The 15,907-nt window shown below is 55.1% G+C and overlaps 1 protein-coding gene across 1 annotated transcript; it reads left to right on the top strand.

Moving 5' to 3' along the window:
• Positions 1-8,383: 8,383 nt before the first annotated feature.
• On the top strand, positions 8,384-9,469 carry CGGC5_v006187 (uncharacterized protein; the record flags this gene model as incomplete). The annotated part of the gene is made up of 1 exon (XM_032036112.2): positions 8,384-9,469. The coding sequence occupies one exon, from the start codon at positions 8,384-8,386 to the stop codon at positions 9,467-9,469; it is 1,086 nt and encodes a 361-aa protein (XP_031892749.2).
• Between the last annotated feature and the right edge of the window lie 6,438 nt (positions 9,470-15,907).

The following is a 15,907-nucleotide window of genomic DNA, read 5'->3' as shown; positions in this document are numbered from 1 at the left end:
GGGTAAGAAGCTGCAATTCGGAGAGCCACGTCGCCGCCTGCCGCTGCGGTGATGATGTCATTTCCTTCTCTCGCTCCTGATAAGGGCCGAAGAGCGTGGAGGAGACTTGATAACAGTGAACCGCCCGGGGAACTCTGGAGAATCCGTGGCCACGGAAGGAAAACCAACCCGGCGTCCATCCCGTTCCGGCATGGCAGCTATCTTTCAGCTCTATTCAAGCTGTGGATCATTGCCATCTCGAGTTTGGTAACATCCACGGCGCTTGGCGATGTGTCGGAGCTCTGTGCGATTGGGCGATGAGGCAATTCGAGAGAGGGCATTCGCTCTTTTGACCACATCAAGTCAGCCCAATGTGTCGAGAGAAAAGTGTGTGCATTGACAGGGCTCCATGAAAATGATGCTCTGCGGGATAGTGCCATTGGAAAAAGGCTGAAAGTCTGACTGGGCCGGCAGATCTAAGAAGCCCAAGGCCTAGACGCGGTGTCTTTTTGTGCATCTGAAAGCTCTCTGGATTGGTGGGTGTTCACACCAAGTGTCTGGAGTGCACCCGCGGAACAACGGCAGAGGCAGCTATTGAAGACGATCGTCATCGAACCCATGAATGTCCGGTGCTGTCAGCACTGCAGCCTCACTTGGCGTAATTCTCCGACGCGTCTTGGGCACCAAACAAAAAGGAAGACTTCCATTTGGGGCTAGCAGTCGCAAGTTTGTGTGAAATGGGCATGTCAAAAGTAGACAGAAGGCTGTCTCTTTCGGGGAGTGAGTCCGAGCACTGAGCTGGCTGAGGATTTAGATTGTGGGCCGGCAGGCTGGCTGGCTGGATGACAGGGGTGTCAAGATGGAGAACTGACCCAAAGAGATGGGAATTGCGTATGGTGATTTCTCCGGCGTGGGCCAAGTCGGCGTTGAGAATTGAGTGGGTTGGGGTAGGGCGACAGCATGTTGGCTGGATGATCGACGCGATCGGCCGGCCGTTATCAAGGCGATGGCTGCCATGGGTTTCATGGGCTGCCGTGGCGAGGTGTAGTAGCACGGTAGCTGCAGCTGTGTGAAGCTTGCATGGACGGTACGGTACGTATGCAGTGGGAGTTGAATGCGACGAAGTCGAGTCTCGGCAATAGCTCGCCTGGGCCATTCCCGTGCCGTCTACCGGCAAGCAATGAGTTGATTATTCCGGGATCGAAGTGAGGTGCCAGTGTCAGTGTCGAGAGAGGATGGGTCCAACGATTTGCAACGGAGGTCCGGGGGAAGACAAGGGTTTCGATATCGTGTATGCGGGCGAGCTGGGCGCGTAAGGTAGGTAGGCAGGTAGGTTTCTTGACGTAAGGTGGCTGGCTCCTGACAGGTGCAGTAGTCGAGGCAAGCTGACGCGATGTCTGATGGGGTTGACTGCCATGAGCATGTGGATGAGAGGTTTCTTGGTGGTGCTGGTGCTGGTGCTGGTGCTGGTGCTGGGGCATTGATTGAGAGCAGAGCGCTGAGTCGGCGGGTTGCAGACTGCAGGATGCGATGCACAGGTACAGTAGGTGCAGTTCCTGGGACGACGGCAGCTGGCTGTGTGTGTTTCGAAACATGGGATTCTAGAAATCGGGGAGAAGGCCACGGACACGGACGATGTTGGACTGGCGTTGTCGCTTGGCCTTTGACGAGGAGAGGTGAGGTGGTAGTCGATTTACCATGTCAGGTTGCAGTTCCGTCGCGTCGGAGCTGGTCCGGGTGCAACGGGAAGGGCCCTTCCATACGACCTCACCACGGTTAGTACTCAATTACCTAGTAGGAGTGCAGTACAGTCCGCCTACCTACCTGAGTGCATGGTGCACAGCCGGAAGGACGGGCCCAGCGGAAGCACAAGCACAAGCATACCAGGTATGTAAGTGGGTAGGCAGCGGGCGAAATAGGTCCTTTGGTAGCAGATAGTGCCAAGCACCTTGCCAGAATGACGATAGTGTACGCGGTGCGCAGCGCTTCGTGAGATGGATTTGTTGTAGTGTAATGTAAGGTGATGTGCAAAGTGCATTCGATGGATGTTTGTGCAAAGTGCAAGAGCAATAAGTGAGGTGCAAGCAAGCGGGGCAGTGGCCATGCGGAAATACCTGCCTGTGTCATTGTCAGGTGCCTGGAGCAGTAAAGTCCCAAGGCAGGCAGTCGTACCGGCTTCCGAGCTTCCCGTCGGCGTCCCTCGCCCCATCGTCCCCGCCTTTTCGCCGTCCTGCGGGCCCTCCGCGCGCTCCGTCTTCTGCCAAGTGGGTCCCTCCGGCCCTTCCTTGTCTGTTTTCTTTTGCTATCCAATAGAGAAGCTTCGCCTTTGGTCCCAGATAGCACACCATACCCTACCCGTCGAGCTGTTCCTGTCCCTGGAGGATCAAACATGTGCCTTGCCTACCCTGGGAAAGAACCTATCTTGATACCTTGGCCGCTCAAATTGGATCAGAAAGCACTCTCTCGTCTGGGGCTCTACAATGCCTCGTGTCGAAAGACAGTAATAGACTGACCACCTCCGCAGATACCAGTCTGACTCGACAGCCCGTGATCCCTCCCCGCCGCCACTTGGACCGCCAAAGGAGACGGCCGCTGGAATCACATCACTCGCCATTCTGTCACACTGAGCAGGCCCAGACCTGCCGTCAAGTCATTCAGGTACATGAAGCTCGCCTGACTGACATGGGAGCAAAACTCTGTGCGCGTTCCCGGACCACTGGCCACCCGTTTGCTTTGCTTGATGCAGTACGCTGCGAGAGTTTCGGCAGGCGGTAACGTATCCTCCCTCACCCTCCTCCTGTTCGTCCTCCTGTTCGTCTCAGTCTCAGGAACTGGCGAACATGGCGTACCTTCCCCGTCATCCAGCTTGGCTGGAACTCTCGCCCAACCCTAAGCTAAGCCGTCCATGCCCCAGTCAACCTCCATCCAGTTGACAGCCACCTTAACCGCCTGTGCAGCTAAACAACAGCCATCCCAGGCTCTTGAATCGCTGCTCCATCCGAATCGCATGTGTCCGAGGAACCGGGAATCGCGCCATCGACCACTCGAGAGCACGATGGGAAAACCTAGGAACGCCTTCTCGAAAAGGAAACCAGAACGTGGCAGCACTCGGAACTTCCAGACTGTACCTGTACCTATCCTATCTCCCCTTAACGTTGACGGACAACAAAAAGACCGAGCAGAAAATGAGATCAACGAGTGATGACGAGGAGACTCGAGATTGTCCTTCTCGGAGACCATGTCTTCATTTCCGATACGAACACACATCTGAATCAGAATAACGGGCCGTCGACACTGGGGGAGGGGGGCTCGGCCAAATCTAGACACCGCCCAGAAAGCCGCCCGCCGCCGTGTCAATCTCTATACTCGTTCGTCGCTCGCAGTCCGAAAAAGCCAGATGTCTTTGCTTCATCTCAGCCATCAACCAGTCAGGTGCCCAACCTTGCAGCGGCGGCCATAGTACGGATACGGCGAGCCGTTGCATTGTTATCTTTGACCGTGTCGTTCGTATACCTTACGTCGACTAAGGTGCAGGTCAGAGCATGGCCCCGTCAGCGTGCCACATGCAGGCGCAGATTTATCTTATCAGCCTTAGACATGTCGCTGATTTTTCTCAATGGATAGGGTTTAGGATCTGACACTGAAATGAAAGAAACACACGTACGAAAAAACAAAACGAAAAGGAACAAGGGCTTTGTCCTCTGTCGAGGTTTGAGATCTACTGGATGCCGGTCTGAAGTGTCAAGAGAGACAAACCGGAAGCGAGGAGGGGGAATGATGATTCTTTGATAGATGTGATCCCAGGACTCTGGAGTTCTCGCCTCAATTGTGCATAATTACAACAATGCAAAGTCGGATGGTGCAGCAGCAGCAGCACGCATCGCAGCTGGCTGCACCTCAGCGCATGCGTTGTTGTAGGTAGGTTACCTGAGGAGCGGTACGGCAGGTGGGAAAAGTGCCCCCCAATATGCGACGAGTACAGCAACCAACATGAAGTATGTGCGCTGCATATAGTACTGCTTGCACCGTTTGGTTTTGGGCAACGACTGTGTCCGTCGTGGGCCTTTCCTCTCTCCCCCCTTGGGACTTCATGTCAGCAGCAGCATCCACAAGTAAGCAAAGCAAGCTGTGGTTGTTGCGTTGCGTTGCCCCTGCTTGGACTAGGTAGGGAACTGGAGCTAGCTGGCAGCAGTCGTATGGAGCAGACAGGGTGGTTGAATACGGCAATGGTTGCTGGAGATCATTGCCTCGTATGCCGTGATAAGTACGCATCATGTCGACCCCGGTTGCCCCTTGTGGATTGTGTTTTTTTTTGTGCTTCTCCAAGCGCAGGCAGGCCAATTGCAACGTGGACGGCGAGAGAGGAAAAAAGAATAAACTGAGGCGAAGTGACTGGTCGAGGCCTGTCGATGAAGACGACAAGACTAACAGTTGTGTGTACGTACTTACAGTGTTGTACACAATGGCCCAAGCTCCCTCTGCCCTTGGAGTCAAGGGGAGGGGAGGAAAGGGGACCTGGACGGGATCTGTGAGAAAGAGACAGGGTGGGAGGGAAGGGTGTGCTGTGCTGGGGCCCCCTGTTCGCGGATGCAAAGCAAGGGTCTGGTGCCCCCCTCCTCCGCTCCACCATGTCGTGTCGTGCAGTTGGATGGTTCCACTCACTCTTTGGTCCAGGCCATTCCCTTCTGGGCCGCACTCGCTCTCTCTCTCACTCAACTGGAGGAACAGCGAGTGAGGTGAGAAGCAGCATCAGCAGCAGCAGCAGGACGCACGCAACTCACTTTCAAGGGCAGCAAGGCAGTCGGGGGCATGAGCAGGGGCCAGGGGAAGGGGAGCGGGAACATGTGAGGCGGGAGGCAAGTCCAGCTCCGGTCACCCATGAACTCTTTCTCACAGTGTGCAATAAGCTGTAAGCTGAAGATCCAATGGCCACCTCATTGTCTCTTGCTGCAGCTGAGAGAGAGAATGCAACCTGGGAGTTCAAGTCACATGATGTGAGAGCAACCTCCGAGACCCAGGCCTAAGGAATGTTTCCGTCATCCGTCACCTAACCTTCAACCGCGCTGCATGTACTGCATCCATTGCAGACCTAGTATGTACACCTAGTGTGTACTAACTCGTCAGAAAGTAAGCAGAGCAGTGGAGGATGCCCGCGCGGTACGTACCGCCAAACCTAGCTACCGTTCCTCTGTCTTGGATTCCGTTGTTTCCCAGCCCGCTCCAATCCAATCCAATCCAACCCCAAATCCCAATCCCAATCCCACTCCCGCAGTCCACAATCTGCGTCTCGCTTTCTGTTGCTTGGCTTTCCAACAGCCAACGCCTTGCCTTGCCTTACCTCACTCACCTTCACACGTCTTAGTCTGACATTCATCCGTCCCACTTATCCAACTTGCAAACTCCGTTTCTCCTCCGCTTTTTACTTTCTTCCCCAGAGACATACAGCTCGTCTAGCTAGTAGCCCGCCCATCTCCAATTACCTATCGTACCCTCGTCTTTTGGTCCTGTCTTCTTACTCTCGAGCAACGGGCAACAAGCAGCCGAGCCAACCAACATTAGACGTTGTTGGACTGCCTCCGTACCGGCATCCGCGCCCGGATGACGAGTCTACCCGCCAACCATGACAACCTTCACCTATCTTGCCGTCCGTTCCCCTTGGAGTCGTTGATGCTCGTCCTCTGTCGTCTACTTCCACCTCGCACACACGCATCTCGCCCTCGGACCAACGCCTGGTCTGTTCCAATCGGCCGAGCCATTCCGCCACGCGGTCTGTCCTCCCTCGCCCTTCACCCATCGTTGCCCGGTGTACAAGGCACTGTACCCTTTCCTTTCCTTTCCTTTGCCCCCACTGCCAGCCCCAGTCAGTCAGTGTATCCTATCCCGTTTATTCTCCTTCTCCAACCCCTGCTCCCCATCCTTCTCTGATGCTCCCCGAAGCGGAATCTTCACAACCACCCTAATCCCTACCCTTCTGACGGCTCGTTTCCCTATCTCCATCCTCCAGATCGACGACTCGTGTGGATCTGCTTCTGCCCTTTGACCTGGGTCTGCTCGAGCTGTCGCTGCCCACAGATACGCCTGAGCTGGTATCGCCCCGTTCTACATGACCTTACATTGCTTACCGTACCGTAACCTTCGCACCTTTTCCTCCCCTGACACTACCTCCCCGTTGCATCTTGTGTACTTCTATTGCTACTATGCATTAGAAAGGAAAGGCGAGAGACCCGGATGCATAATCCACCTTGTCCAGCATCATCACCCTTCACACACTACTCGGCTCGCTCTGCTCCCTTCCATTGCCCCAGCTCCCCGTATCCATCCATTTTACTTTTTCTCACGCCAACTTGGAACGAACCGTTTCTACCGTCCCACGTCTTTGCCTTATCCTCGAGCAGGGTTCCCCGTCCCCTTCCTCGTCGTCCCTGTCCCTGTCTCTACGCTATCCTAGGCCCCAGCTTAAGCTCCACCCTGATCCCCCAGCTCTAGCACGCTCCACCGCCCTCTCCTTCACCATGACCACCATTACGGCCATTACCTATCAGTAGCAACGCACAGCACAGCGCAGCAACATGGCACTGCCCAAATCCAGGGATCTGCTCTCGGCACGAACCAACAACAGCCGCTACCATCTCCCTCTCGTCTCTCTTGGTTGCTGTCTGGCCACCTAATGGGTGAGAACAGTCCTTAGTATCCGTCCACCCATCCATCCCACTCCGCAGGCAGGATCTTGAGATGGGGAACTCCAGTTGAACCCACTACCGGCAGCATCTTTTCGCCGTCAACGTCCCGTGGGGAACCTGGAGAATCTGGAAACGGCAAGAAACAAGGCCCATCTTCTCTTACACGCTCTCAACGTGCATCTGAACGTCTGGGTTCCCCCCCCAAGTGTCCCCTCTCTCTCTTCTCACACCAACCCAGGTGAGTGCCACCTACGTTGCCTGCATGCCCAGGAAAGGCTTCATCCGGCCCAAACCGTCTTATCCATGCTTCAACCGCCTCTGGCCTGACCTTTTTTGGTTCTGTTTTGCCTCTGTGCTGAGCTGCCGGCTGGGTGCCGAGTCTCTTGTCCCTCTTGTCTGTTTCTCTTGGTCAGGTTGCCTCGTCCAAGCGGCCAAAGAGCTCTGGCCTGCACACAGAACAGAGACCTATCCAATGCCCTTGGACCCAAAGGCCAAGGGTCTCTGCGAGCGAGCCAGCCCATGTCCACCGCGCCCAAGAACGGGCGGAGGGTACATGGCCTCTGCATTACTGCCAGACCAGTACATGGCCCGTTTCTTTTTCCATCTAATTGGTCCGTCCTCGTTCTTACACATCGCTGGTCTCTGCTCTGCACAAGACATTCTCACCCACGGTGGTGGCCTACCTTACTCTAATGTCACTCGCGCGCACATAGATACACACCTTTATGTCAAGCCAGCCTCTCTCGTTGTGCGTGTGCCTGTCTCCTCTCCCTCCTCTCTGCTCTGGGGTGGGTAATCCAGATCTGCTCTGCCATAGTACTTTTTGCCCACGCCCTCACAGCCCCCGTGTACATGGGCTTGTACTTCCTTCATTCTGTATAAGCCAACGGCATAGCATATCTAAATCAGGCCTTTCTCTTTTTAACCGTTCAACGTCCGCTCCCTCTTGTCCGCGTCGCATATCCTCTCGCTCTTACAAGCTCCATCTCTCGTCCCTTCCTCTAGAAACACCCGGACTCTCACTCCATGCTCGTCCCTCTTGGACTCTGGGTAATGGCCGTGACCGTTTCCGTTCCTGTTTCGTGACCCCGTTTTTCCAACTTCGTCGTGGTCGTCGTCGCCTGTCTGTCTGTCTACCTCGCAGTCGGCTAGATTCCGCTTCACTCTCGACCTAGGCCGCGATCCGTGGCCCTCGGGGCTCTTCCCGCACTTCACATCGCACCCTTACACAAGAGCCTGAATAGTGCTTGCTAATCCCGACTCCGCCTTACACGCACACGATCATCACACAGACATCTCACTCGCACCGCCTTCAGAACTCTAATACACCTTCTGCCCTTGTCCTTTTCTTTAATAGTGGCTTGCCCCTCCGCCGTCACTTCATCCTCCGGACTTGTAATTCTTTCGTTAGACCAAAAAGATACCCTTTTTTTCTTTCTTTCAGAGTTGCTTCCTTCCAATCGTCGAGAACACACTCGCCCATTAATCACACAATGTCTTCAAGCTCCAAGCCCAGACAACCTCGCCTCCGGGCCTCTTGCGATGGCTGCTTTCTCGCCAAGGTCAAATGCTCAAAAGCCCGTCCCATATGCTCCAGATGCCTCGCATGCGGCCTGGAATGCCGATACTCCCCCTCCAGCAGGGCTGGCAAGCCGAAATCTGACAACAGCGCACCGAGCCACGCAAACACCGTCCACATGGACATGACGGATCTCTCGCCCATCATGGACGAGAAGAACATGATGTTCGCACAGCACCCCGGCGCCGGCATGTACAAGATGGAGAACGGCTGGCACACGCCCACCAGCATGGAGGGTGCCATGACCAGAAACCCCTCCATCTCTTCAGGGCTCGCCCTCTTGGGCGTCGACGACGCAACACCCAGAGATCACCAAGATCCCACCGCCGATATGTACGGAGGCGCCATGCCATGGACTCCTCCCACCGATTTCTCCGCCGCTCCCTACCCCGATATGACCATGGCCACTGCACACATGGCCCCCCACCACCACCACGGCCGCTCACAGTCCATGGACATGGCCATGGCCGCCCACATGACGCCCTGGGGAGACGCAGCAGCACAGCACGAAGGCATGATGCAATATCAAGCAATGCCCACGCCCAACAGCATGGCGGCAGCAGCGTATTTCCCTAGCCCATCAACTACGCCCAACATGCGCCCCGCCGTCAGACACAAGTCCTCAAATTCAGGAGGCGGCGGCTCTTGCACCTGCTTCACGGTCTGCCTCCAGTCCCTCCAGGCCCTCCACAACGCCTCATCTCCCTCCGCGCCACCATTCGACCTCGTCCTCTCGCTCAACCGCAAAGCCGTCGAGGGATGCGCCTCCATGCTCTCCTGCAACCGCTGCATGAGCCGCTCGGGCACGCACACCGCCGCGATGCTGCTGGCCACCGTCATCGGCAAGATCACCAGCTTCTACAAGAACGCCAGCCACACCTACTTCGAGAACGGCAGCGGCGGCAGCGGCATGATGGGCGGCATGGGCTCCTCCTCCGTGGCGGCGGCGATGAACCAGCTCAACAGCCCCGGCGCCGTGGCCGTCGGCGGCCTCGGCGTCAGCCTGGGCGCGTACACGCTCGGCGGCGAGGACGGGCGGTGGCTCGAGCTCGAGATCCTCAACCGCGAGCTGCGCAAGCTGGAGGAGGTCTACGCGCAGTTCCGCGAGGTGTGCGCCGATCTGTCCGAGGACCCAGAGGTCAGCAAGGCCATGATTGGCTACCTGGGCCACAACCTGGGCACCACCCTCGAGGTCGTCAGCCATCGCAAGGGCGACATGAGCTATGCTTAGTCACAGTTCATCCTATCAGGAAGACAAATCTAAAGAAAGCAAAGAAAAAAGACAACACAAAAACGGGGTTTACAAAAAAAGGAACGCAGGCTGTGAAAGGATGAGAAGAAGCTTATCCCAATGTTGGGTGGACACAGAGGCGAGGCAAAAGGAGGGAACGAAGGGGAAAAAAAGGAAGCGCTCGGAGGCTGCTGCTGCTAATTCGATACGACCGATATGAGCATTTTACTACTACTACCTACCTACTACTGTTTACTTCCTTTCCACATGGAGTATCTATGGGAGTCCGGACCGGCGGCGCGCGCGCGAAAGAAACGGGTTAAACCGGGCTTCTTTTTGGGGGGGCTATGGGGGACTATTTTGTGTACATTTTACTTTCTCGGCGTCTTGATGATTCAACTAATTTTTCTTCTTCCACTTCTTTTCCGCGAGACTCATGGTTCGGCGTGGCGGTGTTTCACAAGACTTGTGGTGGCTCTTAGGTCACGATGCAAAAGATCATTCGCTATTGGAGGGGGGGATCAAATGGGAGACAGACATGGACATACACAGCACACAAACACACATACACACAGGAAATAGTGGGCACGGGTATTCGGGATCAGATCATCAATGGGAAAGCAGATCTTGCAATTTCATCGGACCAAATCATTGTTCGGATTATTCTTTTCATAATTTCCTCATCATAGCGGATTATTCCAGCGGGAGTAGGAGTCGAAGCTTTTTCTTTTCCGTTTTTGCCTTTCGTAAGGAGGAGAAGGAAGAGGAGGGGCCCGGTTCATCGGAAGGATGTCGTCCCACAAACCTTGCGCAAAGATTATGCCGTCAGCGAACCGGACGAGCAGGTGGAGGGAGGCAAGCAGACAGCCAAAGCATAGCGATCTCTTGAGTTTGCGGGACGTAATGGTGTGCGTGTTCTCCCCACCGAACCAAGTTACAGAATACAGAATACAGAGACGATGGCCAAGACAGCATAGCATCACTAGTCCAGACATGAAGTGCAAAGAGAAATGTCATCATCATGCCTTGTTTAGCGGCCCCCTCTAACCCTCTTCCGCACCGTCTCACTCCTTGCCTAAGAGAGTGCGCTGGAAAAAAAAAAGGAAGAGAATGCGCTGCGCGTCTAAACAATCATGTAACGCCAGATCTGACGCAACCTCGATCGCAGCGCTTCATGTGCTTGCCCCTCCGCAGACGTGCTTCCGCGTTGCCGCTCCTGTGTCCCAAACTCCGACAAGTTCTTTTTTAGCAACTTTTCCATTCCGTCCGCAGTAAAACAAAATGTAGGAGGTTGGGGGTGCTCGTCCGCTCTCTCTCAGAGAAACAGAGAGAATCCCATCCTCCACCACGTGCGCCTGTGTCAAAGTGGTTGCATGCTCCTGTTGAAGTGGTTGCATTAGCCTTGCCGGCTAGCCCTTCGGCACTGGCCCCGAATCGCTTCTAGCCCCAGGCACCCAGCCCAACTTGCGCTATTTCCCGCTCGTCAACCACTCATTCGTCGTTCCGCGCCATGTCTCCCGGACCGTTGGGCATTGCTAGCGAGGGGAAGGGAAAAGGATGGGGACAAGGCGGGCACGCACCCATTGCCTCCCATCATCGTGGAGAGTGTTCCCAACTACCTTTCTGGAGGCTTCAACCTTGTCTACTTAGCTTGTGATCTGTGGCTGACGTTGACGGAATCCTCCCAGCTGTTGGCGGCGGCGGCACGGACGGTTTGGAGATGTCCGGAAGGACGTGAGGAATTGGGGCTTATCTCATGCGGCGCTGGCCACATACCATACTTGCACTTACGGCTGCGTATGGACCAATGATGTGACGATGGGTCGGGCCTGGTTGGCTCAGCGTTTCTAAACATGCGAGTCAATGACGATTGTGACGATTGGCGAAAGAGCGTGTGGCTTAGACTGGGACGGGTGGGAATAAGGAAGTGTGGAATATTTTCCCCAATGCAGCTTCAAAATTCCTGTTGGACGACGACCTAACACCAGAATTCCAAAAATGCTTCTTTGGTGTTTTGCTTGGTCTGCGCCTGGCTAGCATGAATGTTTGAGCGGCTGTTTTACGGCCGAGGCGGAACCATGTTAGAAGGAGCAGCTATATGCCGGAAATATCTAGTTCAGTTGTAAGGCGGCCAAAGAATGTGTATGGAATTATCTGTGTTGCAGTTTTGGGGCTGAAGGCCTGCGTACGCGTACCGCGAGGCGAATGAGCTGATATGGTTTTGGTGATCAGTCAGTCAGATGCCAGCCGCTGCCCGAGGCTGAGAAACGAAGTCGGAAACAGAAGAGGCATGGCAGTGAGCTATGCTCAGATGTTCGTCTTGTGATGCTTCATGCTGGAGGCTGTGAGTGTTGGAGATGTCAGAACCAGAACATCGGAAGGATGAACAGCGGGCACGGATGCTCTGATGATGGGAGGATGGAGTTCTAGCCTGCATGACATGAGGCAACGGCGCGGTGAAAGACAGAGGTTGACAAGAGCTAATCACTAATCAGGCCGGGTCGATGCCCAAGCTTCAGAGCAGAGAGCCAGGTCGGACAACTCTGCCCTCATTGTGCATAACGAACATCTTCAAAGCGAGGCGGCAAGCCCACGGCCCTTGTTTCCAGCCAGGATGATGTTCTCCCGACCAGAGCTCTGGGAGCTGAGAGGACTGTGCGCAGGTGTTGGAAGAGGGCCAGAGTGAATCGAAGCAAGGGGAAAGCATATCGACCACACGTGGATGTTCGGAAGAGCTCGCCGAGGAAACCCGTTTCAAAAGCTCTCTGCTCTCAGCTGTGTTCAGGCCCACTGCAGGCTGATTCGACTAAGATGTCGGATGTCCTGACGTTGCAGGAACTCTGATGACAACAGGTTTCGACTGGCTGACGGGGACGCAGACTAGGAGCCGCGGCAGCCGGTTTGACCATTGAAGACGGCCAAGAGACCTGATTTCTTCAGACTAATGCAGGATTATGCGAAAGCTCAAGATGATTTCGGAATGAATCCATCACCGGGAACCGTTTCATGGGTGAGGCGGGAAGATGCGAGGCAATGATAGACGGGAGAAGTTGAAAATGCGACGGAGCAGTGAGAAATGTGTCGAAATCACGACAAAAGTTGTCAGCACTTGGGCAGACTACCCTGAAGGATCTGTCAGATGTTATGCGTAACCATAATTCACATGGAAATAACCGGCTCATCAGACCAGCGGCTGTTTTCGAGTATGGTACGACAGCCCTAGAAACTTTCAAAGTCGAGGCCTCGAAACGGTCCGTGATGGTGCAAGCTAGGGGATGAACAGTAACTTTACTGTGATAGACTTTTGTCACCAAAAGGTAGACAGGCGTCGAGGGTTGATAAACTTGCAGCAGGTTACCCAAAGAGGCAATTCCATGGAGATTCTGGCGAACGGTTGGTAGTTGCGCGTCCTTTCATTGATTCGAATCTCCAACTCGACATGCCGCCAACTGCCGCCACCATCGATTCGACCCCTGGCTCCGCAAGTCGATTCGACTTCTCCACTTGTTGTAAGTCGTTGGCCGGCGGCAGGGGTCGGCAGATGAAGCAGCTTCCCGTCACCCTCGACCATGCCTCTCTCTAGATGATTCGGAAAACAGTATTTTTGATTTGCGGATTCTCGAGACCTTTGGCACGTCGTCAGCCCACGGTCCACACTTCCAGAGCCTGAACGCTGGATGTCTCTGATCTAGACCAAAGTCGTATGACCAATGTGTCACCATATTTCCGTTGGGTGATTTCCGAAGTGACATGTCTGACAACTGCGGCAGAGCCGTGCCCCCGCGGAGAGGGGTGAAGATCTTCGCTGAGCATCTTATTGCGCCATGCCTAGAGTAGACACTGGCAGGCTGGGCGCTGCGAGCTTGTCTTTGCAGGTTGGGGTGGGCTTCGACTTTGGTGACACGGTCAGATCCCAGGTGGTGGAGGGCAGGGCCTGTCAGACAGCTGGAGAATACGGCGTGCTTCTTTGGTCGATACGGAAAGTTTTGGGTGGCTGACAGGGTGTAACGTCTTGGCCGTGATACTTGGACGTCTTCCAGAAGAGACAGTACGGCTGTTGTCGGACAGGGATGCGGCAACGTTTGTCACGCCGCATGTAGAGACAGCTAGCCGGAACCGTTGTAGCATTCTTGATGCCAGTAGCGGGTCAAATGCCGTGGCAGCACGAGGCGGAGTTCCAACGACGCCAGAATTGCCCCGCCTGATCAACTCTCAGCGCGTCTTGACTTTGCGTCCGTTCTCCTAATCCCGGGCGGCGATTGCGTGGTATTCCCGCCTCCCATGGGCGCCATCATTGACAGCAAAGATGTCCGGGGCGGCGAGAAGAGCAGGGGTAGAGGCCTGATTAGGTGATGATGGTTCACGCCACTTGGCTGCGCGAGGGCAGCGTGGCCTTGGGACTTGGTGCTCCGTGCAATGTGAGGCAAAAGCAGAGACGGCGAGGATGTTGCAGACTGCAGACTGCAGCTGGATCCTCAGCAGGGCCCAGAGGTCTATGCATGGCCCAGAGCGAATCGGAGCGGGGTTGGGATTGACCGGATTTCTTCTTCGAGTAGGGACGGCGGCCAGAAGGACTTTGCATGCGTGATCAGATCGAGGGTGTTGACGTTGCTCATCCCAGGGACGAATGGGTCGTGTTGGGGAATGGATGATGATGATGATGATCAAGGCGAGAATGTTGTTGGCAGCGTGCAAAGACGCGGGCCAAACGACGTGGACGAGGACGTGGTCGTGGTCGTGGAGATAGAAGTCGGAGACGTTGATCGGGGTGGATCCCGCCTGCCACCAACGGGGAGGGAGGTGTGGAGTGACATTTTGCGGGCAAGAACCCCTGCCCCTGCCCCTGCCCCTGCCAGTTATCGCCCGATAAAGCTTAGTCATTCTCGTACCTTATCTCTCTCTTAAAATACCCACTTAAACTTATCGCAGGATTGGAGGGAATCGGGGGAGGAGCGACGCTATTCACACTTTCTCTCCGGTCACCCACAGGAAGCAGCGCCTGTGGATGGGGAGTGGTTTCCGCAAAGAGCGTTGCACAGCTCACCACAGCACACCGTTGCGCTTTTTCCTCTTTCCTCCCTTCTCCATCCCACGCCATCACATCCCAAGCATTACTCCAGTGCGAGCAGGCACAAGCGACGGACAAGAGCACCATACGAGGCGCGAACAAGCGCACCTCTTCGTACAGCAGAAGAAGCAGAAGACTGGAAGTCTAGGTAAGATGTGTGATTTGTGACCAAAGTAAGGTAAGGTCCCTCCGCCACTTCCCTCCCGCACCACCACCATCCTCGTCCTCCGTCACCACATCACCAAATCACCGTCTTCCTCCGTCTGACCTCCCTCATCCCCATTCTTCAGCCATCAGCTCTCTGTTGCACCCGCGAAGGTACCCTCTGTGTCTCATAGGCCCAGGTGACTGTCTACAACCACCCGATGATCTCACTGGCCCTGCTCGGACTTTTCTGACTGGTGACAGGCACAACCAGTTCGCTGTCCCGCTGTTGAACCACGGGTCGTCTACGGCGATTCTCCCGCGTCAGCAAATTGGGAATCATCCGCGAAGCCGCGGCTGTGCGACACACCTACCACCACCATCACCCTCCTGAGCTTCACCGTCAACACCACTAGACGCTGCCGTCCGCAACAGCAGGAATAAGCGGTCAGTTACACAAGGTCCAAGGCACCAACACCCCAACACAACATACCCATCCCCATGCCATGCGCCAGCATGCATACCTCGACCTGATGTATCTGCACGCCCGCCTATCATCCAGCGAGGATTTGCATGCCGTTGGTCAAGTCCAGACTTAGCTGCCAACTCTTGGCATGCAATCGCTGCTGGTCTCAGTACTTCCAGGGCTCAAGGATACGATTCAGTTCATCAACACCATGGCTTTGTCCAGCACATGAGGCGCGCCAAGTGGTCAGCGTCACTCTCAATGCTCCGGTATTTGTGCGGTCGGTCCCGAAGCCAAAATCCACCCCGCAGCAGCCAGGAGATCGTCTTAGGAGAAAAACGCTCATGGAATTCTCCGGCCTTGCCAGTGGCTCTCTCACCATGGGTCACAATGCAGGTAGGTTGTCGGCGTCGCGCTGCATCATCCTCGTCGACGTCTGCTCTTAGATTACGAAAGTTGTCTTGAACCCAGTTGTTCTCCAGAAACGGAATGGGTCACGATCAACTCAGACGAGATAGACCACAAGCGAGACCTTCTGATTGGGCTTTACCCAAGGGCATTTTTGTTTTCTTTTTAAAAAAATGTCTCGGGGTAGTCGTCCCGAGGACAACGCTTGTGCAGCACTCTTTTCTTTTCTCAACGACCTCACAACCTGTTCGGCACTGCATCACTTCGTATTCTGCTTCAAAACCCGGCCGCCAACTGACGTCTTTTGAGCCGTGGCTTTCGATCGCATATCGCACTCTCCGCGCACCTGCCA

This window comes from Colletotrichum fructicola, assembly GCF_000319635.2.
Source record: "Colletotrichum fructicola Nara gc5 chromosome Unknown KSG_Nara_v1_contig03, whole genome shotgun sequence".
In the NCBI taxonomy this organism is placed as follows: Eukaryota; Fungi; Ascomycota; class Sordariomycetes; order Glomerellales; family Glomerellaceae; genus Colletotrichum; species Colletotrichum fructicola.
This window is presented reverse-complemented; position numbering and strand designations above follow the sequence as displayed.